Source organism: Calonectris borealis, chromosome 1, assembly GCF_964195595.1.
Source record: "Calonectris borealis chromosome 1, bCalBor7.hap1.2, whole genome shotgun sequence".
Taxonomy (NCBI): domain Eukaryota; kingdom Metazoa; phylum Chordata; class Aves; order Procellariiformes; family Procellariidae; genus Calonectris; species Calonectris borealis.
Window position 1 is genome coordinate 23193417 of NC_134312.1, and position 16501 is coordinate 23209917.

Below are 16501 nucleotides of genomic sequence, written 5' to 3' on the forward strand. Positions count from 1 at the left end.
GGTAAGCCCAAACCTTCACTGCTAATCACCACCTAGAAACACAGGTGCTTATATGCATGACATTGGCTAGTACACTTAGTCACCCATGATTAGGGTGGTTTGTGCATCACCCTTTAAAGCAAAGCCGATTAAACCAAGATAATGGAGCTAGCAGTTCAAAGTGACAACAGAACATTCATTCTTGCTGATCAACTTTTTCTAAGCAAGAATTTAGGCAAGGAAACTAGGAGGAAAATGGATATATACCCATGTTCTAATCAATAAAGACCTTTAATGTCCTCATATCTTCACGACTGCTACCTCCAAACACACTGTAATGCCCAGCATATCCTGTGGCAAAATCATTTCACGTGAGAAGCCACATGCTATTCTGCCTTTGGGCTGCAGGCCAACCCCTACAAAATATCCATCCATGGCTTCTCTGAGCCACCCTGCCCTCCATGAGATGTTTACCAAAGGCTGAGTGTAAGTTATGCCCTGACTCAAATGAACTTTCAGTAACCAAAGTTATTGCTTCAGATAGCATGACCCCACAGGCATGAGTGTCTGTATGATTACAACTACTTCATGCCTTATTTGTCTGTCTTCACATATGCTTAGAGGTCTATGTATACAGCTGTAGTCACTGTGTGTGCCTATTCAAGCCCTGGCACTGAAGGCATTATTAATTTGACTTAAAAATGCACCTCTGTACCAGGGTATATGGGGCTGCTCCCATGACAGAGATGACGTTTCCACATCGCTCTCACCTAAGAAAAATTATTCTGACATCATTTGACACTCATTGCTCTCCAGCATCTTTCCGGTCTAGAGCCTATGCATTCATCTTACAGAGACTTGAATTCCATATAAGCCTTCCCACTTCCAAGTTAAATAAATGCATGCTAGGTCTGGTCTGTAGGCAAACTGTTAAACATTGCTACCCATGACAAAGCATTCAATCCACAGGATGTGTCTGCCTTTGTTAAATGTAATTGATACCTCACAGGAAAAAAAAAAAAAGGCAGAAGCATTTTTGTTCCCTTTCCTCTACTGGTAGTTCAGAAAGATTAAAGTGCTTATTCACAGAATGATAAACTATTCCTGCTGCTGTTTCTCCTCCTTGGAGGACAAGAGTCCTCTAGAAGTCAAATTCAGCACATCTAGATTATGCATCTGCCCTGAATTTGTTCTTGAGAGAGAATGGGCTCTTCCACTTATATCAAGGAAGCAGGGAAAGATTTTCCTCTTGTGCAGAAAAACGGCTCTTCACAATGCTAAACAAAAGAAATTTGAGTAAATTCTCTGGAATTCTTTTCCACATTTAGCAAAGAGAGCTGTGGCCTTTATGTCAAGTGTTGTGTCCCACATCTTGCACACTGCCAGACGTCCTACCAGGGATCAGACCTGGCATCTCAGAGAACAGATCAAATTCACCAAATTGCTTTTCTTTGTTTATTTTAAGGTCTTCAAGCAAAAATGTTTATTTTTGAACTTATGTTTGTATAGCATGGTCTTAACGTATGCACAGTGTAGTGATACACAGCATGGTCTTCATATGATTGTAGTGCTTATGGGTTGCTTCTTACCCTTCTCTGAATACCTTTCTTACATTGTTATCTCCAGACCCGTTTACCCTTTTCCATCCCTTGGCAGGCATAGTAGAGGTGATAGAAGGACTTTGTAAGCTACAGAGTACTTCAATTTGCCAAAGGAAAAAAACCCCTCAAAACCCAAGAGCCTTCTTTCCCTTGATAGATGGCTGGTTAAAGCAATCGATGCAATCTCCAACGTATCTATCATCAATTCCATTTACACAAAGACAACACAGAAACAAACAACAGAAACTAAGAACAAAACTAATAACTAAGAAGTGGTTTTTAAGCTTCGTTTTTATCGAACTAACAATAACATTTTAGGCATTGTCTAGGTTATAAAGCAATTAAAAGCTTGGAGTCAAACTCTGGCTTCTTAGAAGCTTTGTAATTTACTTCCTGGAAGCAAGTACTGAGAAAGAGAAGCCTTTGCTACAGCTGAGAAAATACCTGATCTTCTGGTTTGATGGTCACACACAACACAAAAAAAAAGCAAAAGATTGTTTTATTCAAACTAAGAAACATTTAATTTCTGAGTGCATTTTTTTGTTTGCAAATTGAAAACTGAATTAAGCACACCGAGTGATGTCATTCTAGAACAAAAAAAAAAAGTGAGGATTTAATTAGAAAAAAGATATGAAACATTCACAATTCCTAAATCTCCTCTCATTTCGTCAGATGAAAAATAATTGTCAAGTGTTTAGTAGTAGGTCCAACTTACATTCTTTTAAAAAAAAACCCACATCTAATCGTTAAAATAGTTTGTCCAGCTCTGATTCTGTCTTGGTATTCTGTCTACCACAGTAACCAATATCATATCAAACTTGAATGTGTAGCTCTTTTCCTTCTTTAAAAACAATTATGAGCAGCATCTCCAAGGAACACAAACCAATGCTTTAGTTTAGGGATGTGGCTGCAGTTTAAGTGGAATTCAAATGACAGCTAGCTTTGAATTAATCTGCTTACCTGATAATAAGCTAGATGTCTTCCCTCAAAATACACCGCTGTTCGGTACTCCATAGGTATTATTGGAGGGTTAGGGTTTAGAAACTGCGGGCATTCTTCCTCCTGGGGAGAGAAACATTTTATACGTCATTCCAAATAAAAGGTCTTATCAAAACAAGTTCCGATGGCCTTCGGACAATGGAATGATTGTTCTGAAGAACTTCATGCTTAAAATACAGTGACAGATTTGATTACACCCTTTCAAATTAGACATGCTAAAAATGACTGCAGCATATGTCAAAGCTGTGGGTGATTATCTTTCCCAGCCTTGAAATCTGGTTCCTCCCATAGAAGCAAAATAGTAAAAGGAACAAAAATATCCTTTCAGGAGTTATTCAGTCTCACTGCCCCTCCTCAATCACACCCTTAAATTCCCACCCCCGCACTGTCACTAAAAAGAAAAATCTTACACTTCTGGAGTTAACTTTAGAATCATTTTTAAATCCCTAATTCAACCAACTGATATGAGAGAAAAAAGCAAAGAAAATATTGAAGTGTTCTAACAAAAACTTAATAATCTTATTTTTAAACATTACCGTATTTTGTTTAATCACATCCTGTATTGAAGAGGACTCTTCACAGATATGTCTCTTCCAGTCCCACTGGCAATTCCATCTATTGCTTGCACAGGAATAGCATCTACAAATATAACATGATAGTCATGACAAACTGTCAGGCTTTTCCCCCCATTGACAAAAAAAGTACATGAAATTCCATCTTTATTCATGGAGGGTAGATCAATCTGTTACAGTGTCCTTACTATATTAAGCTGAAAACTTCACAGTAAGAACAGTTCAAGAACCCCAAAAAGCTATTTTCTCGCTTAAATATTTGAACAAGGATCAGAAATCCACAGCATCTCGCACAAACTTTGAGATCCAAGTCTGAGAGGACTGGAAATGATCTAGATCAACCTTCATACATAAGATGGAACAAAGTGGGGTTTGGGTTGGCTGCTCCTTCTCTGGGGCAACAACATCTCGGGCAGGGCAGATGATGGGGGCAGGGTCAGCTTTGGTCATCCTATTTGAACGCACTGCAACCCAAAGCACCAATCTAACGTTTGAGGGAGCAAGTAGGTAAGCAGATGTCCACGGAGCTCACCTGCAATGGCAATCCAATGAACTGGCCTTTAATTATATGTGCCATGAAAATTCCCATTCTACATAGTTTATGTTACCGGCTCACCTGGTGCCCTTCAACCATTTTTCAACTCTATTAAATGTAAGAAAAAGGATTTGGACACTGGCAAATTTTGAGCATGCCAAAGGCTTAATTATGAAATGATTGAGTAACTCAGCTGCAAGTTACCTGAAACACCATGCTACAGGATCTAAACACCTAAGTTAAGAAGCTGAAATACTTACGGCTGATTTTCAAAAAGATTCATTGCTTCTTCACAGTCATAAAAAGGGTAAGTATGTGACGCAAAAAATATCTTGTTCTTTCCAAAGGTTAACTGAAGTGGAACTGAAACATGATCTATCACAAAAGAAAAAAAACTATCTAAGTGGTTGTTGAATTCTTTAGCTCTTGAGCCGAATGATACAATGATAATACTTTTATTATTTTACAGGACATAAGCAAATATTTAACTATGTTGTTGACACTCTGGATCTCATGACCTGTTATACTTCAGATTTATAAGCTCTGTTTTGTCTTTTTAAGCTTTGCAGATTTTTCAGCACATGGTTGTCAGAAGAAAAACAGAGATGGGATAAAGGGAAGAAGCAAAATTATAGAATAGCTTTGTTTTATGGAAGTGTTTCTCAGCGGTGCTATCATCATGCTAGAATTTTAAAGAGTCTAGAATAATAAGGAAAACTGAATAAGGTAATTGAACACAGATGAAAACTGGCACAAGAACAGTCATTTTAAATAAAACATGTTCTTAAATATTAATATGTCTGCATGTAAAATTACTTGTTTCATTTGTGGATTAAAACTGTCATCGTCATGTGAATTAAAGCAAGTGATCTTTGTGGTTAATGCCCAACAGTGCCCGCAATACTAAGTTACCACAGGCACTTGTGATCTTCAGTTTGCCATACATGATTTCTCCACAAATGTACTTCTTGTCTGGATCATTACTGAACTAAGAGTGGAAAATTTATCTTCAGAAATGGGTGCTTTCCTAGCAAAGCTGTTTGAAATACCTTTTGCAGAAATCATTAAGCCCTTATGATAAGCTATTTCACAAGCTATTGGGCAATTTCAAACTCTGCTTTCCTTGAACAGGTTCTTTGAAGAAACTGCTTGGCTGGAAGTCACCTTTGCCTGCACTGGGTCCCCTTGAATATTTCAGACTGGTAGGAATGCCAGGGGATTTCCTAACGACGAGATTGTGAAAAGCATCCTTCCTCTCTAGAAATGTCCTATTCCCTTTGGAACCAACCACAACTAAAGTAACCCAGACTTTTCCAAACTCAATAGGGTTACTCAAGTGGATGGCTCAGGACTTTTTGTCACATGCTGCCAGGAACCACTGCCTGTGTGTTCATAACTGCCTGCCTTCTGCTGAAGTGTCTGCCAAGCTTCTGAGCATCTTTATATTACTTTTGGACATTCTTTCAGATGGATCCCTGTCTAACCAACTCAGAGAGGTGTATTACTTCTAGGTGACTTGGTTACTCTAACGCCATCCCTGACAGGTTTCTAGTCTCACATTTTATGCCAGAAGACATCAAGATGTCATGTTTATCAACCCGGTTGCTTTATGTTCTGCTTTACAAAATATTTAGGGAACGTGAATTGGCCCTAAATAACTGAGTACTGCTTTAACACTTAGCATAATCTGATACCGTGACACACCCCAGCTAGTTTTAGGAGTGAGATTTTAACATCATTACTCTTTCTGCAACTAAAACTGGATTTTGAAACTGTTTCAGCCTTAAGAGAATTGAAACTTATCTTAAAAAGTGCTTCCAAGTACTGCTCTGACAATTCATGGCTGTTGTGATACATATAAAAGGGTTACGCTCAGGGGTACCTCTGCAAGCTGCAAGAGCACCCGATTTTGTGTGTGGTTTTTTTTTCCTTTCTGTTTTTTAAACTTGATAGATAATAAACAGTGCTGTATAACTAGTTTTATTCCATGTGTTTATGCATCAAGATGTATGAACTTTAAGCACAAATAAAGCACTATCTAGGAAATAGCAGAAGAATTACGGTTGGCAACAGACCGTAAGCATATAATCAGTGGTTCAGAACAATGATACAGTCTTTAATTATACGATCACGTATTTTTCCACTGGACTTACTATTGCAGAAGCTGGATGGCACATAGTAGAAGAGGCAGAAGGCTTTATGAGAGAAAAGACAGCCTTGTGACATGGACCAGAAAACAAGCCACTGAACTACAGTTGACTAGAACAAACCTAAGACATCAGAGATGAAAAACTTCACATCTGAAGAGCATATGCAGTTCTTCTGGCCCCACAACTTGGAGTGATTAGGGTAAGATTAGAGAAGCTGGGTTTTGTCTGTTTGGGACACAGCATAGCACCTCTCTGGCTCCGTGTCTACGCCTCTGCCAAGCTCCTTTCCAGTTCCTGGTAGAAACACTGGGAATGCTACAGTTTGTAAATACAGCAAAGGAAGAAGTTTGAGCAAACCTTTTTTTTTCCAAATGTTTGAACGGACAAACTTCAGCAATAGACTATTTGAGGAAAGGGACTGGAAGAGCTAAAAAAAACTTGTAAGCAGCTCATATAAGAGCATCACATTAGAAGAAGCAGGCTATGTTCTTTCCTCTTATTATACATGGAGGGTAGCAAAATTTCTTTACCTTGACCTTTTGGTGTTGGAGGAATTATATCAGGCGGATCACAGATAATAACCCCTTCTTTTAATTGAGCGTAATGGGTTGTTTCACCAAATGTACACAAAACCTGGTCACTCTCAGTCAAAGTTGGCAATGGACTTACAGTCAGTTCCACCTGGAAATGAAATTTTGAAAGGGCAAAATATTTTAAAGAAGCGAACAAAGACCCATTAAGATTTATGGCCAGAGAATTTCAACTGCTCTTTTTTTTTGGCCAGTGGTGATATTTTGGCTAGTATCACAGAAGATGGTTCTCCTTTTCAATTTTTATTTCTTCCCATTTGCTAATCTTTTCTTCTTATACCTCTACCAATTTTTCTAGGCTTGGTCTATGTTGAATTAGACAGGTAGAAAAACCTCTTGTCCTGTCAATGCATTAGATCAGAACAAAAATGTCTGTACAGACACACCCAAAGCCTTTTATTCTTGTCCTCAGCACCCAGTTTAGCAACAGTAAACAGAGTGGTTAAGATTTAAATCCTGACAAACTTAATTAAAATTACATTAACCTTAGGTGTTACTAGCGAATAATGAAACCAAGGCTGGATGGGCTGGAAAAGCTGGAGTTTGAAAGGGCTGAACAGAAAAGTGGCTTCCTCAAGACTCAATGTACATGCAAGAAACCCACTGAGATTTATCATTACTGCTGAAAAAGGATTTCTGAAAAAGTAACGATGAGATCTTAACTTCCTCAAGGAAATTATCAATACAGAGTGCATGTGAAAAACTAAAAGCTAAATAAAATGGGAAAACTTTGCAAGGGAAGAGGAAAAAATTGAAATGAAATTTTGGATGCTGTCCTTGATTTAATGCTTCAGGTGTGTTAATTATACAGTTTAACTTTTTCCATTTTGTATTGCCAGTAGAAATGACAATCATCCCTTTCACACTGAAACCAGTCCGCTATGCTATGAGCTGCAATGTTTTTTGGTGAGTAAAGGAATCATGAGGAGACAGCGGCATTAATGACAGTATACCTGCAGCATGTAAATGCTCATCTGAAGTTGGGTTTGGTTTTGTTTTTTAGGTATTTTGGCCTCAGATGCTAATGTGAGACACCAGAGACTTGTCAACACAAGTTGACAAGATCTGAACTAAAAGAAGGTGTGGATTTTAAGTGGACTAGTTACACTCTATTAACATTTTTATTCAACATAGAAATGGCCTTAACACAATGCTGTTTACATCATTTAGGAATGGAATTAAACTGACTTTAATTAAAGTCTCTTTCTTTCTGATTAAGAGGGATTAAAAGCCATTTTACTGATTTTACTTGCTGAGCACCCCCAGGAAGCCCTCAGTCTGCACTGGCATGCTCCATTTGGAGTTAGAGCAAGCTATGACACCCTGGTCACACTCTGAACACTCAGTTTTGTTGCCACAGAGTCATTTTGCAGCTTCTCTGCATACCCAGACTTCGCTGTGTAGGCAAATCCACTGCTGATTTTAAAGTAACAGCTTATGGCTTCGCTGCTTACTTAAGTTTATGCTCAAGTAAGCTGAAAGGGCAGCATGAAATCTCCGCTATCAATTACTTTTTATGGGTTATACAACATTGTGCAACACTTTCATAATATTCAGGTAAGTGTAAGTGTTTTATCATCCATACTAGTGCATCATTTTGGTTTACAGAGAAGGTCAAAAAGAGCATTTCTTACAATAAAACATGAACTGCAACCTGCAAAAACAGCAGGCAAGACAGAGCACTGTGCGAAATGCCAGAGACTGAGATATCCAAACCACTATCTTATTCCTAGTCACCACTGTGCATAAAGAAATGCAGATATTCATCTTCCTGGTAGTCACATCAATGTGCTTTAAGAACATGTAAGGGAAAGCACTTTCTTGTCATACCTTTGCAGGGGCTCTGCGACTCATATTTAGAGGGTCTGCACTAATGATAGTCATGCACGTGCCACCTGGACTCCACAGCCAGTGGTTCTCCTTATCAGCTGTTCCACAGTCTGCCTTCTTTGTGCACCTGACAGAACAGGAACAAAAACCAAAGCAAAGCAATATTATAGCTGGACTCTGCTTTCTCTGAACTATGCAACAATTTCAGGATTAGAGACTGAAATTACAACACAAGATGACTGGGAATTTGCTTTAATATTGACTATTCAGGTTGCTAATAGAGAACTTTTAATAGAATAAGTGGAGGAATAAGTATTGATGGTTTGAGATGACAAAAGCAAGTGGGGAAACATATACCTATGTTTTGGACACCCCCTTGGATTAGACAACCCAAACCCATACACAGGCAGTAATATTTAGCACAGGAGCCATCACGCAATGAAGCCTTCTTCATTGTAATATATAACAAACACCTGAATGAGTGGGCATTCTGCAGGTCAAGTGGCAGACAGCTATCTGTTGCCAGTAAAAAGAAACCTAATGCATGAGAGTACAAATGCAATAGAGGAGTATTGCCAGGGGCACACAGGCTTGTGGAGAGCTCCTGTGACACTGTGGCATTAGAAATATTACTTTTGCAGTGAATGTTTTCATTAACTCCTGCCACTGTTTAAGACCTTTCTCTGCCAGGGCACCGTTACCATTACGGGAAGACAACAGCAGTTGTGCAGCCTCACCAAAAATACTGGGAGATTTTCCCAGCTCACAGGAAGGACAGAAAGAAGAGATGCTGCAGTGCAGAAGCTGCATATGTGGCTACAAAAGCCTGTTGAAGTGTGTGTGTGGGGACAGTCTCGTGTATTCTTTCCATTCTGTGCAAAGTTTAGGAGAAAATGCTGTAGGATCTCTGGCTGCTGTAGCAGAAGACTAGTAACTTGTCAGAGGCTTTAACACAGTGCAGTTGCTGCATGGTTCTGTCAACCCTACCCTTAAAGATATGATTTACATACAGAGTCTACATTCATATAACATATCCCTAAACACGCTATTAAGTGCTGTGTGTGATCATGAGACAGAACTTGCTGCAGGTGAGAAAAACATTAGAAATTAAACACTTTTTTTTCATCATTGGAAATAAATACTAACAAATGCAAAAATTCATGTTTGCCTCTTCTCAGAGACCATTAATACTTTGAGATATTGAGGTCAGTGGTCATACCAGAAACCTGAAGGGAAATCTGGAGAAAATTGCCTTTTTTATGATATATGACACGGCCTTCAACTCCCAGCAGCTCAGGAGGAGTTCGAGGTGTATATTCCAAATCCCCAGGTTTCATCCACAGCAACTGAAACCCAGGCTTGAAGAGTTACAGTATATTACATAAATCTGCACGCACCGCATAAGTTTCTCTGCAGTGCTCCATATTATGCTACACATCAGGCTGATAGGTAACTTAATATGATAGTTCACATTTTCAGACAGGAAGCTAGAAGGCTGAAATTCATCTGCATACTATAATTAAATAGCCCCTTTGTTCCAACAGTGAGTACTTAGAATCATGAATTCCCAACTGCTCATGCCAAGGGGTTAATTAACTTAGTAGTCAAAAAGAGAGCTGCAGGACCCTCTTGACACTCCAATCAATGAAGACTGCAAAGAAGAGACATTCCAGAACTGTTCAGTGCTGTCCTAGTTTACATGTGTTTGAATATTAATTCAGTTAACCTCTGCAGATAGCCAGCCAAATGCCACTTTCTGCTCTCCTACAGTTAGGGGAGGGTTCAGTGTAGCTACACATCTTGATAGATGACGTTTATATGAAAACAGCGTTTGAACTATATACTTTATTTCAGACATTAACAGTTTTTCTTTTATACTCTGTTTTACACTTTCCTGCTCTACTTAAAATATATGCTATATTTTCTGAATTTTAAGTAGGGAGCACTCTTTTAATTTCTGGAAGAACATTTGACTGTACAGTTCAGAGAGTGATAAAACATGCAGTTAGAAGATGTATACTGATTTTCAGTACCAGCAGAAAAGTATACATTTTCCCAAACTAATAAAATCTGCAGAAGTCAACGGGGACTTATTTGTGTGCGCAGAAGATTGGTATCAATGTCTATGTGATAAAATTAAATCACTATCAGGAGCGTAAGGCTGAGTACAAAAAGCCGGGATCACTACGCTGAGCAGTAACACACAGCACGCGTCAAAATTTGAGCTTTTCACTGCCTGCACCTGAGAAAACACTGGCAGCACTCACCTGCCCTCTCTCACGCACCAGCCGCAGTACGGATCCCTCGCCTGAGTACACTTCTCACAGTCCAAATATTTGTGGCAGTCCTGCACAGGTAGCCGATGCACCTGGAGAACCGAAAGTAAGGCAAACTGTAAGGGATCTCAAGAAGGCACAAGGAGACGGGAATGTTTGTGGTCAGGATTGTACAGCGCCATTGCCTGTAGCAGCAGAAGACTTCACCCTGTATCATTATGATCCGAGTTCAGTTTGATTTTAAGAAAATCCGTACAAAACCAGAATGTGGTTATCCCCCCCTTAACGAAGTCCAAATTTACACACTTCTCCTGCTCTTTTTCTCTCCAATATTCTCTAATCTCTCTCCAAAGTAATGTAGGACATTGTTATACTCAAGAACCATGAGCAAGTCTCCAAAAATTGAGCTTTTCAGTCCCTCCAGTTACATTACTTCTGGAAATCTGCATTACAGCAGCCACTGCAGAACAGCAACGGCATGAACTGCTCTCTGAATTCAAGTAACAGCTACTGCCAGAGAAATACTTTTGAAAGGGTAACTTGGTACTGGCTAGATGATTTTTTTAAACAGAATATCCTCCCCTCCATATTGCTAGCACAGAGATGAAATCGTTTGGAAATGTGACCGTCAGTGGCACTTTTAGCCAGAAGGCATCTCAGAAAGTCTGCAAGCGTGAGAGAGCCAAGGTGCTTCGGGTTACTGCACTTCTCCACACATAACCCTCCACCATGCAATACATTCATGAAAGAAAATGGAAATAATTATGACAGGAAGCAGCAGGGAAAAGAGCATCATCAGTTCTCACGTCTCAGTCCCCCAGTAAATATAAGGCTTCCCGTTTTGATTTCCTTTGGTGCTGAGAATAAACAATTTTGTCTTTCTTTGGCGCACAGAAAAAGGAGCCAGCACACAACCATCCCTTTTAGTTATGCTGCTGAAATGATGCAAGAGGAGAACAGGACATATGTCTTCCTGTTGATGACTATGTTTTACTTTTAAAGAGCGCAAAAAGTCTAGCAACAGTAACTCTGAGAGGTAAGCTTTCTTTTTTCTACCTTATTCTCTCATTTGAAACAACTGGCAATTACAAAGCTACTGTGAAAGTCTGAGTTTGGCCTTTTCTTTCACATTTGGAGAGTTCAGTCTGACTCAGTTAAGGAAAATGTCAACATTGGGTAGTTTTCTTGCATTTATTAATACAGAGGTTTACCTTTTCAGCATTCTCTTCTTCCTCAGATTCTTACCTAACTGGAGCTGAGTTACTGGCACTCTGTTTCACTAACTGGTACCCATGAGTAATTTAACATCCAGTGAATGGCTTTTTTTATGACAAAGTATTTATTTCATAATTCTGGCAGGCAGAAACAAGCCCTAGAGATTGCTGTCTCTGCAAGTTTTATGTAAACTTAATGGATTTAAAAACAATAGCAGCTCCATTTACAGTCAACTTCAAAATGCAGAGAAACTAATTTTAGAGATTTTCTAATTGGCAGTCTTAATCACAGAGACTGGTAAAAGCTAAAACAAGCAAACAAGCTAGTGATCGCGGTAAGCGATGGCCACAGGCTTCTGCTTTCCTCCCAATAGGAATAAGGAATCTGGGATCCTACCAGTGATGTTCACTTGTAACGAACCAGCGTGAGCATGGCAGAGGTGGTACGCTCCTTTTCAAGTCCCCCAAGAAGCTGCGGGGGGTTTCTCCTGCTCTCTGTCCAAGCTCTGGGAGCAGAGTGGGGAGGAGGGGGATGACTTATGAAAGCATTCGCTCCAAGCCATCCACTGCTATTGACACAGCAGCAGAAGCTGGGAGGAGAAGGGGGAGGAGAAGTGAAACTGGAAAGCAAGAGCTTATTTCTCACTATGACTCTTAACCTCTGTATCGTTCTTCCCTGTATTTCTCTCGATCTGATTTCTTTTTACAGGCTGCTTCAAGTTATCACCCACCACACCATCACTTTGACTTTGCTCAAGTGCTTAGAGAGCCCAAGCAATTCATTTCCAAACGCTGAGGCAGGCTGCATCTGTCAAGTAGCTTAGCATTAAGCATGCCTATCAGCACAGCTAGCCTGCCCTTTATTGTTTACCTTATTTTAAATAACTCTAAACCATTTTAACTCCCAGGGCAGGGTTCTGATATCTCCATTCCCACAACTCTCAGCTGTGCTTAACCCAGAAGTGCATGTTTCAGCATTTATTCTTCTCCTGTTGTTTCGTCTCTCCCAGCTCTGAAGGCCTCCATTCTTCTCCCGTCTATCTGCTTCTAAAAGTGGGTGGGACTGCTCATTGAAATTAACTCCTGGAGATGACAGTAATGTAATGCCATTACAGAGCTCCCAACTTTAGTTATTCATATTTAAGCTGAACAGGTTTTGTAAAAGAAAACTATTATTCGTATTATTCAGAAACCGCAGTGTCTATGAGAACTACTTGGAAAAGATTAAACTGAAATCCTTTCTTTGGCAGAAATTTGCTGCTTTCTAAATTTAAACATTTTGTAAAGACAGAATTATTTTTTTGCAAATTTTCTCTGAAAAATTTGTCTGTGGTCTTCCTAAATTCTACCAGTTCAAGCAGACTGTCACCAGAAAACTTGTCTTCCTTCAAGGTTGCTGCCACCCCTTAGGCTGCTCAGCAGCTCACACCACAGCCTGGTGGGGACCTCACGGCTTTTAAGCAACGTGCTAGCTTGTGAAACAGGGTGCCAGGCTGCCCAGGCTTTTATGGACAACGTTGAAGTTTGGAGTTCTGTTCCAAATCTCAACAGAAGCCAAATGAGAAGTATCAACTACCCCCCAAAAAAATGAAGTAATGTCTCTCACACACTGTCATATTATTAAATGCTTTATCAGTCACTTAACTGGCACTTTTTCCAATGTGGTTTCTAGCCTGAAAACCTTCAGCTAGAATATAACATTCCCGCAGCAGGAATTTATATTAATCCTTTTATAAAATAAAGAAAGAACATTCTTCTCGCACTGTTTTCCCCAAATACTCTCCTTTCACAGCCCCCCTCATTCTCCCCGTGTTACTGCTGCCGTCCCATTCTGTGTCATTGTCAGTGCTGCCGATGGTCGCAGCCTGTCACCCGCCCCGTCCTGGAGAGCTGCTGAACCATGCGTTTGAGGGTGGCAGCTCCAGCCATCACAAAGAGAAGTGTCAGAGGAGGGTTACAGCTGGAGGTGGAGAAATCTGGCATCTCTCTCGTGTCCTACTTGCTTTTTCTTCTTCCTTTCTTTACAAACCTCCACTGTGCCTCACCTGCCAGCACAGGCTGGAATCTAGAAGAGACTAGGGAAGAGAAGGGGAACATAGAAGAGACTGCCTGTGCCTTTTGTAGCAAAGTCTGACCTTTCCTGCTGCACTTGCTTGGTTCTAGCAGAAGCTCGATCAAAAGTGTTTCCCAAAGTTGTAATTCTCTCCGTTGCTTCCTAGTTTTTGACAGCAAGACCCATGAAAACTCCTGGCAGCTTTACAAATGTGTAAATGCTATCATGTCAGCTGCCAGCACCCTAAATCCTGAAGTACTCTTGAAAAGGACCGATGGCAGCTAGAGCATCCATCAGTACTCCACAGACACCACACCGAGCACGAGGGCTGCCTGACCCCGTGGTGTGCTGGTGCCAAACATCTCAACTTCATCCTTCTCACAGACCCCTTAAGAGAGCTTTAGAGGTGAACTTACTTCCCATTCCCAATTGCTATGTACCAAGGATATAACAATTCTCCAAGTCACAACAATCAAGTCCATCAGCTTGGACTTGAGGAAGGTCTTCATACACACAGTCGCCAAATGGGGCAACTTCCAGGAACAACTGAGAAACGTACAAATCTCAGGTAAAGTTGCAGAGAAAGTGAAAGCGGATGTGGTCCTTAATGCAAGCAGGACATATTACCTTGTCTGTGGTCATCACGTACAGATTTTCCTGGGTTTGGTCAAGGACCAAGTCATTCTTTATGGGTTTGTTTAGTTCAATAGTAAGAGAGCTGTACTCAGTTGCAGTGGATGACAGGAACACCTATTTCATGGAAGAAAGAAAGGTAGTTAATGTTGCTTTTTTCCCCCAGATATCATTATATCTGGCTACTGCTGTAAAAGACAATAAAAAATGTTTCTATAAATACATTAGCAAGAAAAGGAGGGCTAAGGAGAATCTCCATCCATTATTGGATGCGGGGGGAAACATAGTGACAAAGGATGAGGAAAAGGCTGAGGTACTTAATGCCTTCTTTGCCTCAGTCTTTAACAATAAAACCAGTTGTTCTCAGGGTACCCAGCCCCCTGAGCTGGGTACCCTGAGCAGAATGAAGCCCCCATAATCCAAGGGGAAATGATTAGTGACCTGCTACACCACTTAGACACACACAAGTCTATGGGGCCGGCTGTGATCCACCCAAGGGTACCAAGGGAGCTGACGTAAGTGCTCACCAAGCCACTTTCCATCATTTATCAGCAGTCCTGGCTAACTGGGGAGGTCCCAGTTGACTGGAGGTTAGCAAATGTGACGCCGATCTACAAGAAGGGCCGGAAGGAGGATCCGGGGAAGTACAGGCCTGCCAGTCTGACCTCAGTGCTGGGGAAGATTATGGAACAGATCATCTTGAGTGCCACCATGCAGCACGTACAGGACAACCAGGTGATCAGGCCCAGTCAGCATGGGTTTATGAAAGGCAGGTCCTGCTTGACCAACCTGATATCCTTCTAGGACAAGGTGACCTGCTTAGTGGATGAGGGAAAGGCTGTGGATGTGGTCTACCTAGACTTTAGTAAAGCCTTTGACACCATTTCCCACAGCATTCTCCTGGAGAAACTGGCTGCTCATGGCTTGGATGGACATACTCTTTGCTGGGTAAAAAACTGGCTGGATGGCCGGGCCCAAAGAGTTGTGATGAATGGAGTTAAATCCAGACGGTGGCTGGTCACAAGTGGTGCTCCCCAGAGCTCAGTATTGGTGCCAGTTCTGTTCAATATCTTTATCAATGATCTGGATGAGGAGATCGAGTGCTCCCTCAGTAAGTTTGCAGATGACACCAAGTTGGGCAGGAGCGTTGATCTGCTCGAGGGTAGGAAGGCTCTGCCGAGGGACCTGGATAGGTTGGATAGACGGGCCGAGGCCAATTGTATGAGATTCAACAAGGCCAAGTGCCGGGTCCTGCACTTGGGTCACAACAACCCCATGCAACGCTACAGGCTTGGGGAAGAGGAAAGCTCTTTTCCAGCCAGGAAAGCTGCCTGACAGAAAAGGACCTGGGGGTGCTGGTTGACAGCCGGCTGAACATGAGCCGGCAGTGTGCCCAGGTGGCCAAGAAGGCCAATGGCATCCTGGCCTGTATCAGAAATAGTGTGGCCAGCAGGAGCAGGGAGGTGATCGTGCCCCTGTACTCGGCACTGGTGAGGCCGCACCTCGAATCCTGTGTTCAGTTTTGGGCCCCTCACTACAAGAAGGACATGGAGGTGCTGGAGCGTGTCCAGAGAAGGGCAACGAAGGTGGTGAAGGGCCTGGAGCACAAGTCTTCCGAGGAGTGGCTGAGGGAACTGGGGTTGTTTAGTCTGGAGAAGAGGAGGCTGAGGGGAGACTTCATTGCGCTCTACAACTACCTGAAAAAAGGTTGTAGCGAGGTGGGTGTTGGTCTCTTTTCCCAAGTAACAAGTGAAAGGATGAGAGGAAATGGCCTCAAGTTGCGCAAGGGGAGGTTTAGATTGGATATTAGGAAAAATTTCTTCACCAAAAGGGCTGTCAAGCACTGGAACAGGCTGCCCAGGGAAGTGGTTGAGTCACCATCCCTGGGGGTATTTAAAAGACGTGTAGATGAGGCACTTAGGGACATGGTTTAGTGGTGGTCTTGGCAGTGTTAGGTTTATGGTTGGACTCTATGATCTTAAAGGTCTTTTCCAACCTTAATGATTCTATGATTCTATGATTAATGAAAATCCTGTTTACTCGAGTTCACAAATTCACATCAGGGAAAA

The 16501-nt window shown here is 41.3% G+C and overlaps 1 protein-coding gene across 1 annotated transcript in view; it reads right to left on the minus strand.

Moving 5' to 3' along the window:
• PLXNB2 (plexin B2) overlaps nucleotides 1-16501 on the minus strand; it is a 259107-nt gene that overhangs the window by 59734 nt on the left and 182872 nt on the right. Inside the window, exons 7-13 of the mRNA XM_075146634.1 lie at nucleotides 14427-14549; nucleotides 10524-10624; nucleotides 8257-8383; nucleotides 6367-6517; nucleotides 3947-4061; nucleotides 3116-3218; nucleotides 2541-2642 (exon numbers count right to left, since the gene is read on the minus strand). Coding sequence (XP_075002735.1) covers nucleotides 2541-2642; nucleotides 3116-3218; nucleotides 3947-4061; nucleotides 6367-6517; nucleotides 8257-8383; nucleotides 10524-10624; nucleotides 14427-14549 — 822 coding nt within the window. The remainder of the gene's footprint in view (nucleotides 1-2540; nucleotides 2643-3115; nucleotides 3219-3946; nucleotides 4062-6366; nucleotides 6518-8256; nucleotides 8384-10523; nucleotides 10625-14426; nucleotides 14550-16501) is intronic.